The sequence below is a fragment of the Alexandromys fortis genome, unplaced genomic scaffold, assembly GCF_014885135.2.
Source record: "Alexandromys fortis isolate MF-2015 unplaced genomic scaffold, M_Fortis_MF-2015_v1.1 scaffold_26, whole genome shotgun sequence".
NCBI lineage: Eukaryota > Metazoa > Chordata > Mammalia > Rodentia > Cricetidae > Alexandromys > Alexandromys fortis.
Genome location: NW_026067894.1, coordinates 11,208,859 through 11,229,903, shown reverse-complemented (window position 1 = coordinate 11,229,903; position 21,045 = coordinate 11,208,859). Strand labels below are relative to the sequence as shown.

The 21,045-nt window shown below is 44.1% G+C and overlaps 1 protein-coding gene across 4 annotated transcripts in view; it reads right to left on the bottom strand.

Moving 5' to 3' along the window:
* Positions 1-346: 346 nt before the first annotated feature.
* The window catches only part of Zcchc17 (zinc finger CCHC-type containing 17), a 48,099-nt gene continuing 27,400 nt past the window's right edge, over positions 347-21,045 (bottom strand). For all 4 annotated transcript variants that reach the window (XM_050153825.1, XM_050153845.1, XM_050153832.1 and 1 more), the window contains 5 exons: positions 19,741-19,841; positions 18,357-18,448; positions 14,769-14,869; positions 12,755-12,900; positions 347-1,121 (listed from right to left, as the gene is read on the bottom strand). In XM_050153825.1, coding sequence (XP_050009782.1) covers positions 963-1,121; positions 12,755-12,900; positions 14,769-14,869; positions 18,357-18,448; positions 19,741-19,841 — 599 coding nt within the window. In that variant the 3' untranslated portion in view covers positions 347-962. The remainder of the gene's footprint in view (positions 1,122-12,754; positions 12,901-14,768; positions 14,870-18,356; positions 18,449-19,740; positions 19,842-21,045) is intronic.

Below are 21,045 nucleotides of genomic sequence, written 5' to 3'. Positions count from 1 at the left end.
GGCATGAGGTCTTCACTATGGAAGAGGGGACTCAAGAGTAATGTCAAGAAAGCTGTGATTTGCTGGGTGGTGATGGTGCACACCTTTAATCCCAGAACTTAGAATGCAGACAGGCCTCTGTGAGTTCGAGGCCAGTCTGGTCTACAGAGCGAGTTCTAGGACAGGCTCCAAAGCTACAGCGAAACCCTGTCTCGAAAAACAAAAACAAAAAAAGCTGTGACTTTGTGACTTCTAGTGGCCTTGGTTTCTTTCCAGGGTCTCGGATGACATATTAAGTGTATTCTGTGAACTATTGTGCTAAGTCTGTAGGTAACTCAGGAAGGATTATAGGAATAAGGCCTTCTGGAAAGTTTAAAACCAAACACATTTCCATTTATGCCAGGAATTTAAGCAGAGACCTGAAATGGAAGAGTCGCTCACACAGTGATGGACAGAAAGCAGAGCAATGACCTTGGCTTCAGAGCACTGGTTTAGCAGTCACTGCACACAGCCTTCACTTTGAGCACAGGCCCAAGCTAAGGGAATGGAGATGGGGAACAACACTTCTCCCTCCTGCTGCCAACAGAGGCTGCAGAGTCCACCCACAACTGGTCCCAAATAGCAGGCAGACGGGCCGCTCACCCATAACAGCCAGGCTCACCTCCACAGTAGCACCTGTGGCTCTAGCTTGGACTCCTGCAAAGAAACCAGCTCTGGTAGTGGCAGCCAGGGACGGTACTAGAACCTTCTGCTGAATGAGAAAATTGTGTACAAGAATGCAATGGCTGCAGGGGTCACTTGCAAAGGGATCAGAAGCAATAAGGAAAAAACATTTTGGGAGCTTCCCTCTAGCTTCTCAAGCTGCTTGCTGCACGAGAAGCCATCTGAGACCACAGGGACAAAGTCAGTGGGGTGGGAGGCCATATTCTCACTACTGAGTCTTTCCAGGAGCAGGGCTGCTGGAGCCATGGCCCAGTCCACCCTCATTCCTTATGCTTCTTGTGCTTCTTCTTCTTCTTCTTTTTCTTTGTAGCCTTGCTGTCTTTAGATGCATGCCTTGCCTTCTTGCCCACATCACTCTCAGAGTCAGAGCTGTCACAGTCAGATGACTTCCTGTCTCTGTGTTTCTTTTTCTTCTTTTCCTAAAAGGAAAACATAAAGTTTCAATATGTGTGTATATCTCCTTTAATAACAAAACCACAGCAGGTGACGAATAGGTGAGATGCACCACACTCTGTACCAATCCCAAGGACTCTGGAGGTAGGAACAGGAAGATCAGGAGTTCAAGGTCAGGAGGACTGCACAGAGAAACCCTGTCTCAAAAAACCAAACCAAAACAAAAAGAAACCTGGGCAAAGAGGCGCGTGCCTATAATAATCCCAGTGCTACAGGGGCCGACTGGGGAGGGTGTACAACACAGCGAGCTCCAGAAACGGGCAGTACATGTTGTTACTGGTTTTTTTCTCTAACGCTTGCACACAGTTCTTTGTTAAGAAGATGTAAGGTGTGAGCTACTGACTACTTTGTGTCACACAGATTATGTTTTTAATGGGAAGATTTCAAGGGTCTCACGTATTCTCACCAGACCACTGTCAGAACAGCCACTCAGATTTGCCTAAGGAAATAGAATCAGGATGATTCAAATAGTTTTAAATGACTCAGCTCCAATAATTCTGCACACACTAATCATTTAAAATAGTTTACACATGAAATTGGCCCAAATATTTCATACTGTTTTAGTAATGTGAGAGACAGTGTTATGGGAAGAGCTCCTTTGACTCCTGGTGGAATGGGCATGTCTGATTTTTCTTACATAATTAGCAAACTATTATTGAGAAATGCCCTATCCTGTTTCTGTCCAAAAGAGGAAAAAGTCATCCCCACTTCCCTGAAGTGGTACTGGGGATTAAACCCAGCATGCTGTGACTGTGATTTACCCCCTGAGCCAACAAAATGTTAGGTTTAAAATTCTGGTTTAGAACTTTAATCTTGATTTCCTGATACCCATGTAGTATTTTATTTGGGAAGATAAAACTTATCTTCCTGTTCTGTCCCCCACATCTATTTTTTTTTCTTAGCAGATATCTGAAAATCCATGTTCTTCAATGATTTTATTTAGGAGAGTGTTGTGATATATTTGAATTTGGCTGTTCTTATACTGTCTTCTGTTGACTTTGATAAATTGTACAATAGATTGGATCACTTCATTTTTTTGTCTTTGAAATGTACATTTTGTCCTTATAGATTCTTTATTTTTCAGGCATGACTTTATGGTTGGCTTTTAAAGGTAGGAACCAATGAAAATTTAAGGAAAGCAGTCTTATCTACTGATCTAAGTGCAATTAGATGAAGAATATTTGGGTTTGTGCTTATTTTTAAGTCATGTTTGTTTGTGGAAAGTTATGCATTATAGATAAAGAAGTAGCAAATACAGATCCAATAAAAGCAAATGAGAGAAAATAAACTGAAAAGAAAGAAAAATGCAAGTGACAGTAAAGCATTTGCGATGGCTCCCACCTGGAACAGCACTAGAGGCCGAGGCAAGAGGAACACCTGAGGCTTGAGACCACCTGGGGTTACATAGCAGGACCAGGCTTTGTTCTTCAAAGAAGAGAAATAGAAGAGAGTATATGAAAGTGATGGGCCATACTCTCATGACCTTACCTACAGACAAAAATTTACATTTACATTTTGAAGACAATAAAGAGGCCTCGAATGTGTGCTGGTTAAGTCTTACAGCAGGTTGGAGACAGGGCCTGAAGGAAGAGCCACCATCACCAAAATCCCAAGAATCCAGATACGAGACCATGCCTACCAAGGGTCTAATTGAAATCTGTACAATGTGCTGAAATCTGGTATTAATAAAATGTCAAAAATAGCATACATGGTTAAAATAAAATACAAAAGTATGTTGATTGTTTGAGGTGAAAGTTAAAAGAAAGCCGGCTGAATCATTAGGCAAATTGGGAAATCATTTTAAATAAACAGATGACATCATGACACAGCAAAAAAAAAAAATCCAAATGAGAGAGAGAACTAGGACCCTCAACATTTGTAGATTTTATCTTATTTAAACTGTGCTGAAAGTGTGATGATGTGTACAAGATAGACATGCTACCATGTTTACACACACTTGTGCATATTTAGTACCCACAAGACTCCTGGATCTGGAGTTGGTTGCAGGGATTGTGAAACAGACACCAGTGGTATGGAACTGAACTCCAGCAGCACAAGAGTTGGGTTTGATTTTTTTCTGTTTTTTGTTGTTGTTGTTGTTGTTGTTTTGTTGTTGTTCTTTGAGACAGGGTTTCTCTGTGTAGCCGTGGAGCCTGTCCTGGAACTTGCTCTGTAGACCAGGCTGACCTCGAACTCAGAGATTCGCCTGCCTCTGCTTCCCGAGTCCTAGGATTAAAGGTGAGTGCCACCACTGCCTGGCTTTCAGTGAGTTCTTAGCTAGTCTGGTCTACAAGAGTGAGTTCCGGAGAGACCTCATCTCAAAATGAATAAATAAAAATGATAGATAAATAAGTTTAGGTCAATCTTTCCAACAGTCAAAGTAACAGGAAAAGCAAGTATTTGGGGTGGGGTGTTTGGAGCAGGATCTCAAGCAGCCCAGGCCCATCTTTCTATTCCTGACTCTCCTGCCTCAGCCTCCAGGGCACTAGAAATGCAGTGGTGTACTACTATGTCAGCTTTTGGATTCTTTGGAAGAAATAGGTACACCAGGCTTTTCTTTCTGCCATTTTTATATCATTTATATGAGTGTTTACATGCACTCCATAACTTTCAAGAGTCAGTTCTCTTTCCCCTGGGGATTCAACACAGCCAGGCCTCAGGCTTGGCAACTAGCTGCCGTTATCCACTAAGCAATACCACTGGTCTCTCTACTATCATTTTAATTAAAACAAACAAACAAAAAATTCATAGGGAAGCCTACTCTACAGGGCATGGCATGGGAGGTCCAGAACTCTAGTGGGGTTAGGCACAGTCAAAGAGAATGGGGCAACAGTCCTGAGCCCCTGGAGGCTGCCAGAATATAGACTGGAGACTGTTCCTTTACGGCAGCCCCACAGATGTGCTGGCAATGGAAACGGATGGCCTCCCTTACCCCAAAGGGTAATAACCGTCCTGAGCTACATGTGAAGGAGCTTCGGGAGGGAACATGGTCAGAGGAGAAAAGACGATTTTCTCACCCACACAGAGACGGCAAGCACTCTGATGGATCAGCATGGACCAGAGAGGGATTCTAACTGACATTTCAAGACTCTGCAAATGGAATTTTTTCTTTTCTCACAGGGGGAGGTCCTAAAGTTAGACACCTCTACACACAACCATGTCACCAGAGCTAGCAGCACAAACCCAGAGTTGGTTCCTAGGCTTCTGAGGGGCGACCTGGGTAGTACTTCAGCACTGTTTAAGTATCTACACTGTTTCACCAAAATTCCCCAAAGGAGACACAGGAAGAGGGAGGGAACACAGAAAAATGAGGTTCCTGCTCCTGCAGGCTTTCTGGCCAGCATCCTGCAAGCCTGTCGGCCTGGGTGATGCACCAGGGGCTCCAAGCTGCCTTGTGGGGGAAAGAACAGCAAGTCAGGTGTCACGCAGACTTAGCCCCGAGTTCTACTTCCTACTCTGCAGCCTTGGAGCTCACTGAAGTCTAGCTGCTGCAAATGGAAATCAGGTAAGAATAGCACCTATGTCACACGACTGTGAATATTTAATGAGACAGGATCCATGGTGTGAAGAAGTTGGAAGCACTAGTCCCAGATTATAGTGGCAGGGTTGCCATCTGCCTGTAGATGGAAAGATGTATCTCCTGAGGGCACAGCCCCTCTTCCACGAACATAACAGGAGGCCCACAGTATGGTGGTCAGAACAGCAATCTTAGAATAAGACAGCTGAATTCTAGCTCCGCCACTTGAGTTGCCCTGTAGCTGGGATGAAGGACTTGTTTAAACTATACTTACTCCAGAAGATGCTATGAGAGTAAGTGCTAAGCCTGACACATCACAGCGCCCAGCAACACCTAACAGCTCCCCTTCCACCCAGTGCTAGTGACTGAGCCCACAACTCTGTGCACACCAGGCAAGCGCTCTACCATGAACTTACGTCACCACTGTACAAGTACTGTTTCTTATTTCAGTAACTCCCAGGGTCTTCTCAGTATCAGCAAATAAGTACAAAAAATAAGTTAAAGTTTTCTCCAATAAATACTCTAGAGAGTAGAGGAAATGCCTTTTAGACCTACATTCCCAAACTCTAACAACCACAGCTAGGAGCTGAAAGGTGGCAAGTCCATGGCTTAGTTTAAGTCTAGCACCTTCCTGGATGCTGTGGGCTTGAGAGCCTGGTGAGGTATGTCTCATAGGCAGGCACAGTCCTGGGAAGTAAATGAGCCGACATCTGGCTTAGCCTGGGGAGGGAGGATAAGCATAATACTGCTTTCATATCCCTATACTATAATACTCTGCCAGCTTTAGTTTAGCCTTTGTATTTTCAGAGAGCCTCACTATTTTCCCTGGTTTGCCTGAGACTCATTATGTAGATCAGGCTAGCCTCTTAGTTCTGCTTCTCCAGTGCTGTGGTTATTGGCACACCCTCTAATGAGCAATTCTTGAATTTCACTTATCTCATCAATCAGCCAAGATGGGCACTCCTCACCCAACACCACGTGCCTCATTTCTACTAATTTACTTTTGGGCAACTTCAGACACGAAGAGTATCAACACACAGATAATTTCCACATGTCTATCTTTTACTTTAGCTTCTCCCTGAACCCTGAAGGGTATCAAACACCTATTCCACAGTCCCTTCAGGTATGAAACAGGCACCTCAATTCCTAGGCCCAGCCCCTCTCTCAAACTTAACCTCGTCCAGCTCTCATTCCCATCTTCATAGACAGCAATTCAAACTAACCACACACATACTCCAAAGACAGGGTTTCTCCATGTAGCCCTGGCTGTCCTGAAACTTGCTCTGTAGACCAAGCTGGCCCTGAACTCAGAGATCCTGCCTCTGCCTCCCGAGTGCTGGGATTAAAGGTGTATGCCACACTGCTGGTTCAGACTAAAACCTTGATTCCTTTCTAGTGTTTCACCTCAGATCTTTCAGCTACAGTCTGAAACTCATGATGCCATCTTTATCAGTCCCTTCCTACCTTACATCTAATCTCTCAACAGATTCTGTCAGCTCTATTTTTAGAACNCCGCCCCCCCCCCCCCCCCCCCCCGCAGCTCCTTTCTCGTGATCTCTACAGCTGTACCAGCCCCACTGGCCTCTCATCTGGGTTGGTGGTGTCTGTCAACCTGCCTGCTTTTAGCTTCACTTTCTGACCAGCTAGTTTCCATATAGCAGCCAGAATAATCTTCTAAAAAAAGGCAGAGGCAAGTGGATCTCTGTGAGTTCGAGGCCAGGCTGGTCTACAGAGACACATGGTAAGACCCCGTCTCACAAGAGTCAGTGCATGTCATTGCTCTGCTGAAAAGCTCTAGCTAAGCAGAGGCTGGAGTCCTCACACCAGGGCCCTCCGAGGTCTCTACACCTCCGCTCCTTTCACTCACTCCTATTCTACCCACACTGGCCGCCTCACTATTTTCCCTGGTCCAGAAGTGTGTCAGGCTCATTCCCAGCACCCAGCTACTGCGCCTCAGAAGTCCTCTCTCTCCACTTATCTAAGTCATTTGCTTCCTCACTTCAGATAAACGTACTCTCCCCCGGCCTCAGCTCCTCATGTGCTGGGATAACAAGGGCACACCATTGCACACGGCTTCAATGATAGTTCATAAGAGTGGCCTACCCAAACAGCACCCTATCTAAATGCCAAGACAGGCTGGGGTGTAGCTCAGTGGCAGAGCGCTTGTTCACCAGGCACAAGGTGCTGGGTTTAACCCGAATGCCACAAAACAACTCCAGAACTATTTCCTCCAGGGCATTTGCACCACTGTCGTGTAGCATTTGTTCATTGTCTAGCACCTCCATTAGATCACAAAGCATTTTCTTCATTTTGTACCTCAGCAACTAGAAGAGAGGTACAGATAACAGAAGCTCTATTAGTGCATAAAGCTGAAGTACAATATGTGTGAGGAGAGAATGGTGGAAGATGATATTATATAACAGAAATGGAAAAAGAATATCTAGGTGCAGAGGCTCCACTTGTAATCTCAGTATCTGATAGATGGAGACAGGAAGACCAGGCATTTAAGATCACCCTCAACTACACAGTGAGTTGGAGGCCAGACAAAAAGACACACACATGAGGTGGGGGGGCTCAGCAGATAAAGCACTTGCTGTACAAACCTGGTGACCTGAGTTCAATCCCCAGAACCCCCAGAAAAGTGGAAAGAGAGAACTGGCTCCATGAAGTCGTCCTCTGACCGGTAAACACATATTGTGGCATATGCAGGCCAGATCTCATACATCATGCGTACACTGAAATAACACATTTTTGAAAAAGGATTTGAAGTACCAATGGTATCTGAGCAGACCACACTGGGCAGCTCTGTGCTGGTAGACCTGGTAGTCTATTCTACATGGGCACCAGAGGTTCCCTACATAGCAGGATAGCATGGCCGATGATGCCCCTATTTCTCATTCTTCTGTAAATGGTATAGGTGACAGCAATTGCATTTCTGGAGTTAAATACAGCTACATTTTACTATAATTAGTAGGCAGCCTGGTCCCTAAGGTATGTGTTTCCTCATAATCTGGTACTAATTTAGAAAGATCCATGATGATCTGTAAGTCAAAGAGGATGGCAATCTCAGACTGCAGGTTGAGAGGACATTATCCAAAGAAGGGGCTGGGAAGATGGTTCAGTAGGTATAAAATACTCCAAATCCCATGGTGGAAAGACATCCCAAAAGATGTCTTCTGACACACACACTTTCACTCATTCACACACCATGGTACGTGTGCACCCTCACACACACAAAATAAAAATGATGAACTAAATTAGAATTAAAAAAAAAGATTATCTATGGGTTTGTCAGAGGCCGTGGAAATATACAGCACATGGCAATTGAATTCAGATGCCGGCCCACCAGAGGAGTTACTCTGATGGAGGTCAATCCTGTCCAGACAAAGCCTGCAGGACCATAGACTCTGGAGACTGTTGCAGCCTGGTGTCTCCCAATACCTGCATTGTAGTGTGCGACCTCATGTGATGTGTGCATGTTATCTCATGATTATATCTCAGTCTTATGGGCACATATATCTGTGCTTGGTCACCATGACTTTCATTATAATTCTGATATACAGGAAATATACTAGGACATACTTCCTAACTAGATCTATTTTCCCACAATGACCCTTAAAAGCTCGCTTGTTCTTTTTTTTTAGACTAACTGCACACAATTAGCTCATTTTCACCTCCGAACAAGTTCAAACTAGACTAAAGGCTTTCTGCAAATAGATCATAAGTTTAAAACTGTACAGCTATGTCCAAGGTCAAAGTCTCAGATGTCCAACCAAGGTTGCAATACAAAGTACCCTAATAAAGGCATGCAAATTCTTCTCTTGCCAGTCTGCTGACAATAGACCTATGTCTCAAAGTTTGTCACTGGGCACTGTAGCCCACCCCCAGCCCCTGTCTGGTCATGGTCTTACTCCTGCAACTTTGGAACCTTGGGTTGTCATGGCAATGGCTCAGCTCCTTAATTGCTTACCCTAGGCATGGACTTTTGACCAATGAGAGCTAATTCTTATAATTTTTTTTATCACTTCAAGGCTCCTGTAAAAAGAAGAGTCTTTAGGCTAGGAGGGAAGAAGCTAGGAGGAATTAGTAGTAGGGGATTAGAATAGAAGAAAAACAATAAAGAGACTGATTCAGAAAAGCAGAGTGAAAGAGGGTGAGTTCATTCACCCTCAGATACCCTAAGAAAAAAAGTCCCTTTCGCTTGCTGTAGCGTCCAGCCTGAACCCTAAAGAGGGTCTTGGGGCTGGACACCAAAGGCTCTCCTTATGGGTTCATCATAAGAACCAATTCCTTTTTTACCATTTTATAACCATTTCTATTTATGACTTTGCTTCCTCTTGTTCTAATTACAGTCTAGCAAATGAGTCACAGCTTTCAGACACTAGGACAGACACTGCCATGTTCTGTCCTGAATACACTGCTAAACGGACACACGATGGCTGTGTGGGTAAGGACAAGAGTGCGAGGCATGTATGCTCAGTGAAAGGGGGTAGGAGAAAGTTAATATTCCCCGCCAGCAGCAGCAAAGGCAAAATCCATCTCTCTCCACACTGAGGGGAGGAACCAAGGAGAAATATGGGGTCTAGCTACCCTAAGTCAGAGGAGGCCTGTTGTATGCCAGATATTTATTGTTGTGACACACGGCATCTTTACTCCCTGCCTCTTCCTCCTTCCTCGGCTTTGCCAGGAATCTTCTGAGCTTAGTATTAAATATGCTCTCCTACCAGAACACAGAAGCCAGACACTGAAGCAGACTCTAGAAGAAACAGATAAGGTTCAACAGCTTCAGTTTTTGACTCTTGCTGCAGTCCTGAGTGGGCTTGACTACACTTCACTCCTGTCCTTTGAGAGCCAGTGACCTCCTTGGGATTAGTTTCTCTCCTCTATTACCATACATGCCTGTTCGTAAGCAATTAGCTGATTGAGTGCTGTGACCTGTACTTCACGTGGGATGCCTACCATACACAGTCATTCCTGTGTGGATGGCTGAATGCACGCCCTTCAGATCAGTCTATTCAGTTCTTCATGTGGCCCCAGAACTGAGGACTAGAGCAGTGTCTGAATCCACAGACATGGACTCTCAGCATCTTTAAAGCACACAGACACCAACCAACAAACAAACTGGCTAAAGATGACCTTAGTATCTTGTTATATCAAGTGACTAACACTCTCCTGGACACATGTAAGGCAGAAGCAATATAAATTTTAAGATGCTTTAAAAATGCCCTCTCCAGGCACAACTACAATGTCAACAAAACTCTGGAGGCCAACAGTAGGATCACCAACAGTAGGATCACCAGTCCATGGCTAGCCTGGGACACAAGCAGACACAAGGAGGAGGAGGAGGAGGAGGAGGAAGGAGTAGTAGTCATCGTTAGTAATAGTAGAGAGCTTTTGGCAGGACCCAGGAACTAAGAACGTGAGACAGAGAATGAAATAAAGGCATATGGCTTCTCTCCTAGGAGGATGTTATTGCTGTTAAGACAAGTTATATAAACAGAAGGGCAGACACAAGTGTGTGTGTGTTGTCAGAGAGAGCTCATAAAAGAGATGAAGGGGGAGTGGTGGAGAGATGGCTCATTGGTCAAGAGTACTGGCAACTCAGGGCTGGGCGATGGTGGCACACACCTTTAATCCCAGCACTCGGGAGGCAGAGGCAGGCGGATCTCTGTGAGATCGAGGCCAGCCTGGTCTATAAGAGCTAGTTCCAGGTCAGGCTCCAGCTACAGAGAAACTCTGTCTCAAAAAAAAAAAAAAAAAAAAAAAAACAGAAAACAAAAACAACAGGAAAAAAAAGTACTGGCAACTCTAACAAAGGACCCAGGTTCAATTCCCAGCATCTACACAGCAGTTTACAACCATCTGTACTACAGCTCCAGGGCATCCAGTTCCTTCTCTGGCCTCTGCTGGCAGCAGGCACACACATGGTGAACAGACATACATGCAGGAAAAACACCCATAGACAATAAACAATAAAGTCAAACAACCTCCCCGCCCCAACCCAGAGAGATAAGAGATTAAGGTGGTGTGTTTAAGAGTACTGGAGCTAGGTGCTATAGTGAAGCACTCCCAGAGGTGGAGGTGGGGATCATCAGTTCAAGGTCGCCTGAACTACTGAAGTCTGAGCTCAGTCTGAGCTATGAGACCATGTCTCCAAAAACAGTCAGTACCAATTAGGAACTGACTTGTCATCACTTTCTATTTTGAGGAGCTGGGCATCACCCCATAGGGAACACTGCCAAAGATCACAACAATCCCACTCTGCAGCTGAAAGAACAGTGGTTAGTTTAAACTTACACAGCTCGTCACAAGTTCCCAAGGACCTCAAACAGGTCTGGAAGACTCAAGCCAAAGTCTAAAGAACTAGGGAGGCCCCAGGTCAGGGAGATGGAGAGACTATACAAATCAGTGACTTTCACGTTACTTGGCTAATTCTTCTAACCCTTTTCCTTACCTGCAAAATGAGAATAATCCTTCTCTGTGATGATGCCACTGAGGGAAAGATTACACCAGAGCCTTTCACCCCTGAAGCTGGCAATGCCTGACACAAAATGACCACTCAATGCATTTTCTTCTGTTTGCTTGTTTTCTTTTTTCCTGTTGAGACAGGGTCTCTCTCTTTGTAGCTCTGCTGTCCTGGAACTCTCTATGTACTCCAAGCTGGCTTTCAACTCACAGGGATCCACTAGGCTTTTTCCCCCCTAAGACAGAGTCACAGACTGCAGCTCCCAAATGCCTGGAACTCACCGTACATCCTTCAGTGCCCCTGAACTTGTGGCAATCCACCTTCCACACCAAGATTACAGGTGGTTCCCTTAACTCAGTAATCTTTTTTTAGGATTTAATTTTATTGTTTTTTAAAAATATGTGGATTTTTTTGTTGTTGTTGCTGTTGTTGTTTGTTTTTTGTTTTTTTTCTAGAGAGGGTTTCTCTGTATAACAGTCCTGGCTATCTTGGAACTCACTCTGTAGACCAGGCTGCCTTGAACTCACTGAGACCCACCTGCCTCTGCTTCCCAACTGCTGGGATTAAAAGCGTGCACCACCACTGCCCAGCTAAAATTATGTTTAAATGTATGCCTATCTATGAGTGCAGACAGACCACAGAGGTCAGAGGTGTTAGATGTCACTGGAGCCAGAGTTACAGGTCACATCTGACATGGGTGCTGGAAACTGAACTTAGATCCTTTGTAAGAGCAACGCAAGCTCTTATCACACAAGTCAGCTCTCCATAGCCTCCCCTCTTTTGCTAAAATTTATTTCTTTTTATTTTATGTGTACGGGTGTTTTGCTTACATGTATGCATGGCCCTTGGAGGCCAGAAGAGGGTGTTAGATTGCCCTGGAACTGGAAGCAGGTAGTTGTGAGCCATCATTCGGTAGGGACAACTGAACCCAGGTCCTATGCAGGAGTAGCCAGTGCTCTTACCTACTGAGCCATCTTCCCAGTCTCAACTCAGTAAACTTAACCCAGGAACACATACCCAAAGAAGTAAGGAGGTATAGCCAGGGTTGAAGTTGGAAGTGTGAAGTGTCCAATAATATTTAAATAAACTAATAATTAGAGCTAAGCACACCTGGGAGGAGGATAAAGAGTTTAAGGTCATCCTGTACTATTTAGCAAGTTTGAGGCCAGTCTGGGCTATAAGTTGTCTCAAAACTAACTAACTAAATCAAGTAATATTCATAGCCATTTAGTAAAATATCATGTGGGATTTTTTTCAAGACAGGGTTTCTCTGTGTAGCCCTAGCTGTCTTGGAACTTACTCAGAGATCCGCCCACTATGTGGCTTTTAACATCAAGTGTTTTAAGAACACTTAAGGATACTTAAAAATTAGAAAAGTGAAAAAAGTAGGGAATAAACTACATCTACAATGATCATAATTTTATATGTATATACATCTCTTTGTATTGTTAGCTAGGAAAAAGGTTAGAATATACCAAAACTACCAACACAACTCTCTCTGCAAAGATTATGAGAGCTTGCTTTTTTCATTTTTCACTGCTTCTAAATTGCTTACACAAAGCCTTTGTATTTTAATACCTTCAAAAATGTGATAAATAAAAGCAAGCCAGCCTTACCTTCTTTCTTTTCCTGGAAGAATTCTTTGTGGGATCAGGCTTCTCAATTCCTTCTTCCTTTGCCTCTTCTTTTTCCTCTTCTTCCTCGGGGATCAGAGAATACTTGGTTCCACCTGGCTGCATGAAGCAGTCTTTTGCGAAGTGGCCTGTGGAAGAGAATGAAGAGCCGCCCACTCCTCAGGTGGATGCTTCCCAGGGACTCCTGGCAGGGGCTACTGCTTCAAAGATATTACTGAGTTTATCTGGAGTGACGTTTCTGCCACCTCAAGGTGGCAATGCTCATTCAACCTGAGCCAGGCGAGCAGCTGGTGTTAGAGCTGCGGGAGACACTGGTGCTGCTTCGGAAATGGCAGAAGATACGAGCAAGAAGGCTTATGCCACCCTCCCTTAGCAATGGGGCTTATTAATTTTTAAAGATCTATTTTGGAACTTACTCTGACAATGAAAGGTTGCTCCAGAAAGCAGAATGCTTAACAGAGGGAACTGAATTACAGGCCAAGCCCTAAAGGAAGATAGCTGGCAGGAAGTGGGCACTCGATCCAAGCCAACACACACAGAGACAGACCCAGTTGCCCAGGGTGACAGAGAACTCAGACTGTCAGGTCTGGCAAGGGCCTTAGAGATCGTGAAATCCAACACATCAGATACGAAGGCCTAGAACTAAGTAGTTCAGAGTCACACAGCAGCAAAGCAAACACTTAGCTCAGGCTGGCTGTTTCTCCCTCTGGTGTTGCTTTTGATGCACTGAAGCTAAGCACCTTCATCCTGAAGGTCAAACTCTACTTCTTGTCCTTCTTCTCTGCTCTGTGCAGCATCAGATAAGTAAGGGGGTCACACTGAGCCTGTGGTGGATTGAGGATCTCTTTGCTGTTTTTGAAGATAAGTTGTTTTTTATTTTATTTTGGGTTTGGTTTTTTTTTAATTATGCATATCTATGTGTGTGTGTGTGTGTGTGTGTGTGTGTGTGTGTGTGTGCACATGAGTGCAGATTCCTAAGGAGACCAGAAGAGGGCGTCTGATCCTCTGAACCTAGAGCTACAGGAAGTTTCTAGGACACTTCATCTCAAGAGTAGAAAAGAAGTACATGGAGTAACTACAGAACTATGTGTAAATGTGTTTGTATTTTGAACCTTGAAGTTAGATGGTGTCTGGAGAAGGGACACAAGTTTTCCAAATATCTGGAAATAATCTAAATACCAAATATCCAAATATTACCACGATATCCTTAAGGGCTATTGCTTCTTTCACTGTTACAGTCTCCTTCTCGCTCTACATTAATAAAACACAGGGGCTTAAACCCCCACAAATTTAGGGCTAGAGAGATGGCTTAGTGGTTAAGAGCATTGGCTGCTGTTCCAGAGAACCCAGGTTCAATTCCCAGCACTCATATGGCAGTTCACACCTATCTGTAACTCCAGCTACAGGATCTGACACTCTCACACAGACATACATGCAGGCAAAACACCAATGCACATAAAATAAGTAATTAAAAAAAAACAAACCACAAATTCAACCAGGACAAATCTGCTGCCAGTCACTGCAGAAAAATGAACAAAGTGTGATGGATGGAAAGCTAGGGAGGAGAGGACAAATTGAGGTCACTCTGGAAATAAAAAGATGGCAATCTCTCTGGTTATAGTTCTAATAAGGGAAGTCAGGCTGAAAAGCTTTTAATATTTGAGTAAGACTAGAAGAAACCAGAGGAAAAGGAGCCAAAAGGAAGTGACAATCCTCTATCTTTATTTCAGAAAAGGAGAGTATATTCAGAATTCTGAACTTAAAGAGATAAAGATGGAGCAGAAAGGATCTAGTTTGGATCCTTAGGGAATGTATCTTCAAGTCACTTAGTTTCTAGAGCAGAGCCATTGTGCATGGGGATAAGTGTGGCAGAGGACAGCGTGAGTGAGCTCAGGCTGTGGTCAACTGAAAAACACACCGAGCTAAACTAACATGGTCTCCTTCAGCCAGCAGGGAACACACAGAGGAGGAGACAGGAATGGCAGACGTCCCGTACCTTTGCAGCCACACTTCTTGCAGGTAGTGTTCAGGACAGCCTCAAGGGTGATCTTCTGCCCGGTGTAATCCTGGAAGGAGCGTCTCCGCCTCTCTTCTTGTCTGTAATGAAAGAGATCCTGACCACTGGCACTTTTCAGAGATGTGGCCAGATACCTTACAATGTAATGCTGCTTATTGGTTCTCTGTTTTGTTTTTGTTAAGGAAGAAAGAAAGAGGAAAAAAAACTTTGGGCAGAATGAGACAGTTAAATAGGTCTCTCTTTTTTTCTCTCTCTCATTTAGAATAAGCTTTGTTATTGTTTTATTTTTGTTTTTCTAGACAGGGTTTCTCTGTGGCCCTGGCTGGTGTGGAAATCACTCTGTAGACCAGGCTGGCCTTGAACTAAGCAATCCGCCAGCCTCTTCCTCCTGCCTCCGGAGTGCTGGAATTAAAGGCATTCACCACCACTTCCTGGTACAAATAGGGCTTTGAATGAACAATTATGAAAGAGACTAGGTCTCCCCTCAATAATATGAATGAAATTAAATGAAATTTATACCCTGGTAATGCTGAAGCATGCATGGGCAGGCCGTATATGGTGGTTCTGCTGAACCTGCCCATACTGGGTTTCATGGTCTAAAGTGATGAGGACGACTGACCAGGTCTCTTCCTCAACCTCAATCATATACAGGAAAGATATTTGAAAGTATATTTGCCAGGTGGGGGTGGCACCTTTACAGGCTTTCTAGAAATCAGGTCTGAGTTCCTTACAAGATCTTAGTATTGGAGCTTTCAGTTTGTCTCAAACTGACTTCTCCAGCCTCCTGTTTATTTACTGAGGCCCTGGCCAACGAGTCAATTCTCCTTTTCTCAGTGGTTGAGTGTCTCTCTCCTTAGGCAGATCCCACTCTGAAATGCCCTGCCTCCCTTACTCTACCTCCACACTGGTACTCCCCAAACACCCAAGGTTCCTCTCTTCAAGTCTCATCCCCTGAATCCCTAGGGCACAGGAGATTTTTGTTTCTAATCCTGTCACACTTTTAACTAGCATAATCTCCTGTATAAAAGACACACACGGAAGGCACTTATAGTAAGTTTATAGCGCACTTAGTTTTCACAGTCTGAACTTCTTCATATAACCAGCATATAACACAAACAACCTCTCTTAAAACAGACTTCTCAGCCCAGTGGTGGTGGTGCACGCCTTTAATCCCACCCAGCACTCAGGAGGCAGAGGCAGGCTGACCTCTGAGTTCGATGCCAGCCTGGTCTACTAAGGAGTTTAGGACAGGCAAGGCTCTGAAGCTACAGAAAAACCCTGTCTTGAAAAACAAGCAAACAAACAAACAACAAAAACCAGTCATCCATGCTCACTGCTATCAAGCCTACTCCCAGGGTAACCGCTGTTCTTCTGACACAAAACCACTTTCTCTTTACAGTAGCTGGCAGTGATGGTAGACACCTACAATCCCAGGACTGTGGAGTCTAAGGAGAAGATCACAAGTTCAAGACTAGTCTGAGCAATTTAGCAAGGCTCTGTCTCAAAATAAAAGTAGTAGAGTACTTAAGATGTTAACAGTTTTAAGAATACATGCCTAACAAACAAAAAGTCCTGGTTCCACCTTCCAGTATCAAAAGACATATTACACACACACACACACACACACACACACACACACACACACAGACTTCCTGTATAATTTTTTGTGAAATGTATCCACATTGTTGTCTATAGTTATGAATCATTTATTCTCATTGCTATATGGTATTATTTTGCTGTTGTCAAAGACAGGCTAGCCTTGACCTTACAGAGATCCACCTGCCTCTGCTGGAACTGAAGGCATGTGTTACCACGTCCAGAGAAAAATATGGTTATTAAACACTTAAAATGTGGCTAGTGTGACTAACAGATTAAGATATTAAACTTCACGAGGCTGGAGCACTTTCATGAGTTAAGAGTACCTGCTGCTCTTCCAAAGGACTGTGGTTTTGATTCCCAGCATCAAAAAGATACTGGCTTACAATCATCTGTAACTCTAATCCAGGGGATCTGACACCTCCCCTGGACTCTGAGGGCACCAGACACAAGTGGCACACACACATACATGCAGGCAAAACACCTATACAGATAAAATAAAAATGGAAAAAAGATACTAAACGTCACTTGCTTATTTCTACTTTTTGAGATACTGAAGACTGAACCCAGGATTTACTCCACACTAGGCAAGCACGCAGACTGCACGCAGGCTTCAGCTCCAGGCCCCTTTCTACTTTTTGTTTTGAACCAAGAGTCTCACTAAGCTGCCTGGGCTAGCTAGGGCTACAGGTTTGCACCATCAGACCCAGTTCTTAAATTTTACTTAATTTTCATTAACTTACATTCAATAGTCCCATGTTATTCGCAGCTACCTAGATATAATTTAAGTTCTGAAAATGTTTGCACAAATGTCTGGCCTTTGCCCCAGAAGAAGTTAAATGCATAAAGAGTCATTTATCTGGTATGGGTTAGAGAAATGAGTCCTTACAAAACATAATAAAACCTGAACAACAAAAACCAAGACAGGCATCTGGGAACATAGAGGAAGTCACTCGCTTATGGATTCAAACCAGGTGTCTTGATTTGAAGAGCAGTTTAAGTGGCCCTGAGTTAACCCCAGTACTCTAGGATTCTAAGGCACCCCAAGCCCACCAGTCCTCCCACAGAGCAAGGGCCTCACCTTCAGCTCTCACTCTCTGCCCTCACTGCCACTGTGTTGCTCAGGCTTCATCACAGCTCACACAGAGCAGTGGTTCTAAATCTGTGGTTCTAAATCTAAATCACAACCCCTGTGAAAGGGTTGCTCACTCTCTCAGTGGTCTCCTTGTTTCTGTTTTTTCATCCAATCCACGCAATTCAATTAGTATGTGGCGTGTGCCAGTGTTAGTACTCAAACAAAACAAAACAAAAGTACTTGCCATAAGATCTGAGGCCCTGAGCTCTACCCCGAGGCCTAAATGGCAGAGGGAGAGAAATGCTCCCACAAGCTGACCTCTGACCCCCACAATGCCCCCCAACAAATAAGTGAATGTAAGGTTTTTTTCAAAAAAAAGAAATTCACTAAAGGATTTGAATCAGATTGAAGCTTCCTGTATCTCCAGACATCACTTAGATAAAGAGAAAACCTTCTATACTGAAGTAAAAGCTCAGAAGGCCATGGGAGGTGCAGGGGTCAGACAGGAAGCTAGCACTGCCCATCCCCACCCTTCTTCAGAGCCAGGGCAGAGGTCACCGCGGAGAGGCAAGTGACAGCACTTTGTGAGCACCTGCTGCTGCGACTGAAGGGAAGGGAAAGAAAACAAACTGCCGACGAGACCCTCCAGCACCAGAGTCGGGTGCAGTCATTTCATCTTCCGGCGCCACACGGCAGGCTGTGTCGGCATGCACAGTGAGACCCTGCCTCAACACAGACAAGAAGCACGCTTTACACCTAGAAAAACCAAAGGGCATCGATGCCGTGCTACTCATTAATATCATCACAGCCTACGATGGTAGCAGTCCCAACCTACTGTGATTTACTGCAATCTGTACTTGTGGTGGGATTTTAGCTCTTCTGAACCCTTTACCTACTCAATGATAACGTTGTTGGGATCGAGGTCTTTCCCAGTTCCTTGGTTGACAACTTTCATGGAGAGGGACACTTTTATTCTATCATTTTTCATCTGAAAAAGACAAAACAAGAGTCACCAAAATCCGTGTGTGTGTGTGTGTGTGTGTGTGTGTGTGTGTAAGAGGTGTTCATGTGGGTACATGTGTGTATAGAGGCCAAAGATCAACCTGAGGGGCATCCCTCTGGGCCTTGTTTTTTTGAGAATGGGAGCTCACCCATTCAGTCAGGCTCCTCCTGTCTGCACCTCCTCAGCACTGGGATTATAGGAGTGTATCACCACACCTAGCTTGGGTACTAGTGCAACTGAACTCAGGTCTTCATGTTTGCATGGCAAGCATTTACCAACCAAGCTATGTTCCCAGGCCTCCAAACCCTTTAAGTACCTGACCACCAATTTGTAATACCTCAGAGTCAAGCTTGCAATCATCATAACAAACATCAAATGGACTAAGTACTAAGTTAAGAACACTGGTAGTAAAAAGAAGTAGAAAGGGCAGACTTAGTGGCAGAAGAGATATAGAATATAACCTTTATCCATTCCTATCTTGGAGGTAAAACAGAGGCCAGGGGCCAGTGAGATGGCTCAGTGGGTAAAGGTGACTGCTACCAAGCTAATGACATGAGTTTGAGTCCCAGGATCTACATGGGGTGGGGGCAGGGTTGAGGGAGAAATTCCAGCAAGCTGGCCTCTGATCTCCACACACACGTGGCCTGCATGTAGGGATAGGGATAGGCAGACAGACAGCAGACATACACACCCCTGCTTCAGCCTCCCAAATGCTAAAATTACAAGGGTATGCCACCACACGCAGCTCTGGTTCAGTCTTAAATCTACAAAACATAATACACTGAAAGCACTCAAACAGCCTTCAGTTTTTTAAGAGCTTCATAGCTTTCTGCCTGCCGTTCCCTGGTAGAGCACAGAGGGTATGTATTCCCATGCCTACGCTGTCCATTCCATGAGATGGTGTCAATTCTAGGAAAAATGAGTGTAAACTGTGTGTCCTTTCCATTCTGGCCCAAGCCGAAGTGCACCTGACAAGTACTCTTTGGGGCTGTGGTAAAGATGCAACCTCCTTCTTTGGTTCTCCTCCTCCTGAATCTCAGGAGGAGAGTTTTATGAACACTCCTACCACACTTCCATACTTCCTGTTGTTTCTCCTAAGTCTGCAGGACAGACAACCAGAAGATTCAAACTCAAACTCAAGACAGATGACTGGGACAAGATTTAATAACGAGAACGTCAGCCACAATGAACATTTACACACTCACCATCACAGAATTCCAATAAAACCTCAGCTTTTTATAATCTTTCAAACCACATGAAGTCACAGGAAACTTTACCTCTCGGCCAATGAGCTTCACCCACACTTTATCTCCAACATCCACTATCTCAGAAGGCTTGTCCACTCGGCAGGATGACATGTGAGTTCGATGGACCAGACCTGGGTACAAGAAAGAGAAATAAAAATTTATACTCTGAATGTATGGGTAGGAAAAAGATAGAAGCTGGGGATTACAGGGAAAAATTTAAACTTTCATTAAAAATGTTATATAGATTAAAACTACAAAGTTAAACAATTTAAGACCACCTTTTAACCTAATCAACCAACCAGCATTGTTTAAATTATTTTATGTGTATGTTTATGTTTGCCTGCATATATATCTGTACACCTAGTGCCACAGAGGGCCAGAAGAGGGTGCTGGATCTCCTGGAACTAGAGTTACAGACAGCTGTGAGCTGCCATGTGGATGCTAGGAATCAAACCCTGGTCCTCTGGAAGAATAGCCAGTGTTCTAACCACTGAGCTGTCTATCTAGCCCCACTAAACTAAATGTTGACTCAATAACTGCTTGGCTGGGGTATAGCTCAGGGGTAGAACATGTGCTTAGTATGCATTAGGCTGGGGATTCAATTCCTAGCACCAAATGATTGAAAAGGAAAAAAACTAAATGAAACAATATTCAGTGTTATAAATATTCAATAAAACAAAAACAGCCACATAAATATAGTGCCCAGTTTTGCTTTCTGTGATATTAGGGACTGACCTGAGCCTTCTGCACGGCAGGCAGGCATTCTACCACTGAGCTATATTCCCCATCTCCTCAAAAGATTTATCCTTAATTATGTGTATGTGTGTCTGTCTGTATATGAAAGTGTCCACAGAGGCCAGCAGAGGGTGTTAGAACCCCTGGAGCTGGTGTTGCAGGCAAGCTGTAAACAACACAGTATGGGTGATGAGAAACAAAGCCAGGCCCTCTGCAAAGCAGCAATTGCTCATAACTGCTTAGCCATCTTTCCAGTCCCATTCATACAATGTAGATATATACGTTGGTAAAATTCTTTAAAAGAAAAGGCATACAGATGTTACACCTTTGACTTTATCCTCTTATGGGGCTTATCCTTATCCTTCTGGGACTTTGCACATGCTAGGCAAATGCTTCTATGAGTGGTCAAGGTAGTCATGCCTTTGATAAAAGAATTATCATTGAAATTGTTCAAAGAAAAAAAGCAATACAGGCAAAAAAATAACCTGTGGGCAAAAATGTTTGAGATATTATTATCTATAATGTTAAAAACATAAGAATTGAGCAGTGTGTTGGTGGTGCACACCTTTAATCCCAGCACTCAGGAGGCAGAGGCAGGTG